This window comes from Mandrillus leucophaeus, unplaced genomic scaffold (assembly GCF_000951045.1).
Source record: "Mandrillus leucophaeus isolate KB7577 unplaced genomic scaffold, Mleu.le_1.0 Scaffold10, whole genome shotgun sequence".
Lineage (NCBI taxonomy): Eukaryota > Metazoa > Chordata > Mammalia > Primates > Cercopithecidae > Mandrillus > Mandrillus leucophaeus.
In genome coordinates, this window is record NW_012098098.1 from 6,099,604 (window position 1) to 6,105,723 (window position 6,120).

The following is a 6,120-nucleotide window of genomic DNA, read 5'->3' on the forward strand; positions in this document are numbered from 1 at the left end:
AAACCTCCTCCACTGTCCTTGTCAGCAGGTATCCCCCCCAGAAACCTCCTTCCGCTGTCCTTGTCAGCGGGTGCCCCTCCCAGAAACCTCCCTCCACTGTCCTCATCAGCGGGTGTCCCCCCCCCAGAAACCTCCCTCCACTGTCCTCATCAGTGAAGGCATCAGGGACCAGGAGCGGCCTCCTCGCTCCTTCCTGGACGCTGCCCCTGGGGTTGAGCTGGAGAGGTTGAGACATGCTGGGAAGAGGAGGACCAGCCCAGTGGGTGGCCACCCAGCAGCTTGGCAGTGAGAAGAGGCCACGTGTAAGAAGGAAATGCCACCATCCCACTGTACGGGGGGAGCAGGACTCCGGGGATGGGGGTGTTGGGTGTAGACAACCATGCCGATTTGGCACAGTGTCTCAGCAGAGCAGGGCGAGGGTCTGGGACTTGACAGATGCCCCAGGTACCATGGGTGGACAGAGGCCCAGACCCTCTGCGAGACAGCAGTGATCACGTCAGACCCTCGCAGCGTGTGAGGGCTGCAGCGGGAGCCCTGAGTCCTCTCTTCTGACCAGGCAGCAGGGAGGACTCACTGCCCCCAGCCGCACAACGCCTGCCCTGGCCTTGGTCTCGGCCCTCTCACCGGCATGAGCTAGCGCCTCTAGGCCGTTCCTCTGTGCCATGGGACAGGCAGCTGGGAGGACTCAATGCCCCCAGCTGCACAGCACCTGCCCCTGCCTTGGTGTCGGCCCTCTACCCAGCACAAGCTGGAGCCTCTTGGCTGTTCCTCTGTGCCATGGGATGCTCTCCCACTTCTGTGCTGGCTTCTGCCCACGACGGCGCCCCTGGTCACCCGATGGCAGCATCCCCACCTCTCAGAAGAGTTTTTCACAGTGGCAGGCCCTGACCCAGAGTCTCCTGCCTACTTGGTGGCTGAAGGCCCCAGGTGATCCCCGAATCCTGCTGTCTCAGGGAGTTTCTCAGAGTCCCACCTCCTCCACAGAACCAGGGGATTGGCCGAGACTCAAAGCTTCGAAGAATGGAACATGCAGGTGTGCAGAGACCATTTATTACCCCATGGCTGTTCTTGCCTGGAAAGTTGAGTGCCCTGAGATCCCAGCCCCTTGAGGCTCTGAGCAGGACAAATCCCAGAGGCACCCCGTCTCATCCCAACGCACCCGAACCACCAATTGTGGGCTCCCCCAGTCCTGCCCCATCTTCTGGAGAGTCTGGTGAGGTGGGGAGGGTGCGTGTGTGTACATGTTTGTGCACACGAGCGTAGACGTGTGACGCGGGACAACTTGTCCCAGACCCCAAACCAAAGGCTGGCAGGGACCAGCTGAGAGGTAGTTGTGCCTACTGAGGAAGGACCACACGGCCGTGCTCACTGTAAGTCCGAACTGTTCATTTCTGCTGCAAGGGAACGAGGCAGCCTTGCAAGTCATCTGGCGGCAGTGCCGGCCCATGCTGGTGGCCACCTCCCCAAGGCTCTGACTTGGAAGGGCAGACCCAGAGACCTGACCACATTGAAATGGAACCATGGCTCTTGTTCTGATGAAAGTCTTCACTGGGAGAGGAGTCTCCTCTGAGTGGGCTCTGTGGGGTGGGAGGCCTGGGTGAGTGTCCTCCGCCCCAGTGGCCCCGCTGGATGTCTTTGGTTCTGACTGGACACAGATATGGAGGATGCACCAAGTATGAAGTCAGGCCCTGCCCTCCCAGACTCCCGGCTCCTCTGGCGGCAGGAGGGACACCAGCTCTCAGGGTGAGGACCATTCCTCCTACCTGCACCGATTATGTGCCTCTCAGGGGCCTGGGCAGCAGCCAGACTCCTCGTGCCGCGCCAGGAGGGACATGCGGGAGAAGGTCTTGGCACAGCGCTGGCACTGGTACTTCTTGGTGTCCGAGTGCGTTTGCAGATGGGCCCGAAGGTTGGAGCGGTCGGCAAAGGCCCTGCTGCAGTGTGAGCAGGCATAGGGCTTCTCCCCTGGGGGAGGAAGAAGAGGGCCGGTGACACCATGGAAGGTGGCCTGAAGGCTAAAACACCCACTGTGACCATCAGTGGATACTCCCATCCCTTCCCTACAAATGCTCACAGCCCGAGCACCCAGAGTTGAGCTGTGTGGGGACGGGGTGGCACGCCACACCTGGGCGAGACACACCTGAAGACCCTCTGAGAAGCACAGGCGGCCACAGGCTTTAGATCTCCTAATGTTGCTGCAATAGCCCTCCCGGGGGCCTCGGCCACTGGAAGAGGACGGGGGAAGCACTGGGGGCCTCTGGCAGCTGTTCCTGGCCACTGACAGGCAAGTGGGGGGGTCTGGCCAGCTCCAGCAGAATCCAGAGCAGGGGTAGAGCTGGGGACTTCGAGGAGGCAGCATTTAGGAGCCACTTCCCTTCAGGACAACATGGGGTCTGGACAAAGTCCTGTTTGAACCTTGGCCCAACACCTGTAAAGGGAAGGGTGACTGGGAATCGTGTGTCCATTCCTGTAGCCCCATAGAGTCCTGAGAGACCCCAGCCTGCAGCCCCTGAAGGGCCCAGAGCACCTGCATTCCTGCTGGTGGGACACCAGGCATGCTCCTAGCCAGGCCAGCCTCTTGCAGGGCCTCCCCACACCCCTCACTCCCAGGCTGAGGGCACCAAGCCCCAGGGCCCTTTGGCCTGGAAAGGGGGTATGGGGGGTCTCCTCATCAAAGGGTTGAGAAAAACCGGAAAGGATTTCCTGGAGACCTGGAAAAGGCCTTCCCTCTGGCCTGCATCCAGGTGTGACTCAGAACGTCCCAGTCACAAGAGCCATGACTTAGGGGGTAGGGAACCTCCAGTTAGAAAAAGTGTGAACTAGCTGGGCACAGTGGTTCCTGCCTATAATCCCAGCACTTTGGGAGGCCAAGGTGAGAAGACAGATTGAGCCCAGAAGTTCAAGATCAGCCTGGGCAACATAGCGAGACCCCTGTTTCTACAAATAATTTAAAAATTGGCTGGGCATGGTGATGCATGTCTATGGTCTCAGCTACTCAGGAGGCTGAGGCATGAGAATCACTTGAACCCAGGCAGTCAAAGCTGCAGTGAGCTGTGATCAAACCACTGCACTCCAGCCTGAGCAATAGAGTGAGACCCTGCCTCAGACGAAAATAAAAACAGAAGTGTGAACCTCTGGGCCTGATGTGGAGACTGAAGCTTATTCCTGGAGCCCTTTCTTGCTTTCTGTTTTTACTCTTTGCATGCTGAGGTTGACAGAAAGCCTGGGCAGAGGCTGCTGGCTGGCTCTTGGGAAGAGCAAGCCACTTTTGTACTTTAATGGCATTATTTTTTTGATTTTTTTTTTTTTTTTTTTGAGACAGAGTCTCGCTCTGTCACCAGGCTGGAGTGTAGTGGCACCATCTTGGCTCAATGCAACCTCCACTTCCTGGGTTCAAGTGATTCTCCTGCCTCAGTCTCCCCAATAGCTGGGATTACAGGTGTGCACTGCCATGCCCGGCTAATTTTTGTATTTTTAGTAGAGACAGGGTTTCACTATGTTGGCCAGGCTGGTCTCGAACTCATGACCTCAGGTGATCCACCCACCTCAGCCTCTTAAAATGCTGGGATTATAGGTGTGAGCCACCATGCCTGGTCGGTGTTGTGTTTTGTTTTGTTTTGTTTTGAGTTGGGGTCTTGCTCTGTTGCTCAGGCTGGAGTACAGTGGCATGACCACAGCTCACTGCAGCCTCAACCTCCTGGGCTCAAGTGATCCTCCTGCCTCAGCCTTCTAAGTAGCTGGGCCTACCAGCAGGGGCCACCACACTCAGCTAAGTTTCTATTCTTAGTAGAGACTGGGGTCTTGCTGTGTTGGCCAGGCTGGTCCTGAACCCTTGACCTGAAGTGATCCTCCCGCCTCAATCTCCCAAAGTGCTGGGATTACAGGCGTGACTCCTGCACTGGCCCCTACTGACACCTGGACTTTGGACTTTTGGCCTCTAGTCTGTGGTCTGTGGGACTCTGTACAGATAAGTCAGGAGGCAGAAGCTGAATTGTTTATAAAATCACCCCTCTTCCTTTTCTAACTCCCACAGCCCTCCCTCATCCCCCAGCCCAGACCGTCCTTGCAGACCTTCACCCTGTCCTACCTGTGTGGGTGCGGACGTGGCCCTGCAGCAGCCAGGGCCTGGAGAAGGCCTTTCCGCAGATCTTACAGGTGCAGGGCAGCGTGTGGGTGCGGATGTGCATCTTGAGGGCGCCCAGGCTGGTGTACTCCTTGTCGCAGTACTTGCAGGTGAAGACGCGCCCCGCCTGCAGGTGGCAGTGCAGCTGCCGGTGCCTGGCCAGCCCGGCCAGGGTGTGGTAGGGTTTGTGGCAGTGGAAGCATTGGAAGCCGCCGGGGGCTCGGGGCGTCCGCTCAGCCCCAAGCAGTTTTTCTGAAGCCCTGTGCCCGTCTGGGCCCAGGACTGGGGACCACTGTGTGGGCAGCACCAGCAGTGGGGCCAGGTTGAGGTGGTTCAGGCTGTCTTTGAGGGGTACAATGGGGGCCCAACTGGCCCAAGGGTCGACCCGGCTGACTTCCAAGGCGTCCGGCCCAGAGGCCCCCAGAGCTTCCTCGATCCGTGGAAGGAGGGGCAGGGAGATGCAGGCGATGGCTGAGGAGCCGTCCCAGGGCTGGGGAAGGTCACCGGGCACAGAAGGGGCCTCCTTGTCTTGGGGGAGGAGGGGCACCACCAGCCCCCCACAGGCAGAGCAGGCACCATTGATTTCTAGAGGGGTGGAGGGGAGAGAACATACAGATGAAGACTGAGTCCCCAGCGCTCTGTGTTTCCAGCTCCGATTCATGGGCCCAATCCCAGCCCATCATCAGCCTGGCATGGGAGGTGTAGCCGGGAGCCTGCATGCAGACCCAGCTTGTAAGGGAGCTGGCGGTGCTGTGCAGGGAAGTGACAGCATGGCCAGGAGTGGAGTCATCTAGAACAAGAAGGCCCCGCGGTCTAGAGAGTGAATCTCACTTCCTCTTTAAACACAAAGAAACATCTGACAGGACCCTTCGTGTTCAGGAACATGAAACAGGCCTCGTGGCTAAAGGAGGGCCTTTACACCTCGGCTGGGCGGGTCCCTCTGATGAGTGCCCCCCCACCGCCCCCGCAGAGGGGTACCAGCCTGGGCCAGCATCCTCCAGGCGCCCACGCAGCACCCATAAGTCAGACGCTTGGCAGCAAGGAGCTGGCTGAGTGTAAAATCAGCCCCCTCATAACTAATCACCCTCCAGTCACCCGACAGCTACCCCTCGGGCATCTCCTTTTGTGGATAATGAGGCAGTGAGCTCAGAAGCCTCCCTGACCGCTGACCAGTGCCCGCTCTGCTGTGCTCTCAACACAGCTGAGCCACATGGCTGGGGTGCTCTGGCCCAGGCTTTCAGAATTGCCCCTGGCTGGGCTCCTCCCCAGGACGGTGGTTCCCGAATTTGGGGGCCGGCACACCACACACCACACACCACATGGTTGGTCCGCTTAAGGGTAGCAGCCCCCAAATAAACAGGTTAGTCTGCAGGCAAGAGTTAAATTCTGTATTTCCCCAAAGCCAAAACCTCCCAACAGCCCTCAATCCCTTTCTTACTCTAGATGTGTTAAAATAGATCTCTGGCTCTGTTTCTACCTCCATGCTGAGGCTTTGGGTAGAGAAAGACAACCCATAGAATAGGAGAAAATATTTGCAAATCAGACTTCTGATCAGGAATAGCATCTAGAACACTAGAACATATAAAGGATGTTAGCAAGTCAACAATAAAAAGACAAATAATACAATTTTAATATGGGCAAGGGATTTTTTCTTTTTAAGATGGAGTCTTGCTCTGTCGCTAGGCTGGAGTGCAGTGGCGCGATCTCTGCTCACTGCAACCTCCGCCTCCTGGGTTCAAGAGATTCTCCTGCCTCAGCCTCCTGCATAACTGGGACTATAGGCGCCCTCCACCACACCCGGCTAATTTTTTGTATTTTTTAGTAGAGACAGGGTTTCACCCTGTTAGCCAGGGTGGTCTCAATCTCCTGACCTCGTGATCCACCCGCCTCAGCCTCCCAGAGTGCTGGAATTATAGGCATGAGCCACCGCGCCTGGACTTTTTTTTTTTTTTTTTGAGACAGAGTCTGGCTCTGTCTCCCAGGCTGGAGTGCAGTGG

At 57.5% G+C, this 6,120-nt stretch overlaps 1 protein-coding gene across 1 annotated transcript; it reads right to left on the minus strand.

The window, feature by feature from the left end:
- Positions 1-697: 697 nt before the first annotated feature.
- SNAI3 (snail family zinc finger 3) lies at positions 698-4,784 on the minus strand. Its single transcript, XM_011972451.1, has 2 exons — positions 4,088-4,784; positions 698-1,965 (listed from the first exon to the last, which is right to left on the minus strand). Exons 1-2 carry the CDS (start codon positions 4,782-4,784, stop codon positions 1,784-1,786), a joined length of 879 nt encoding a protein of 292 aa, XP_011827841.1. The 3' UTR covers positions 698-1,783.
- Positions 4,785-6,120: the final 1,336 nt, after the last annotated feature.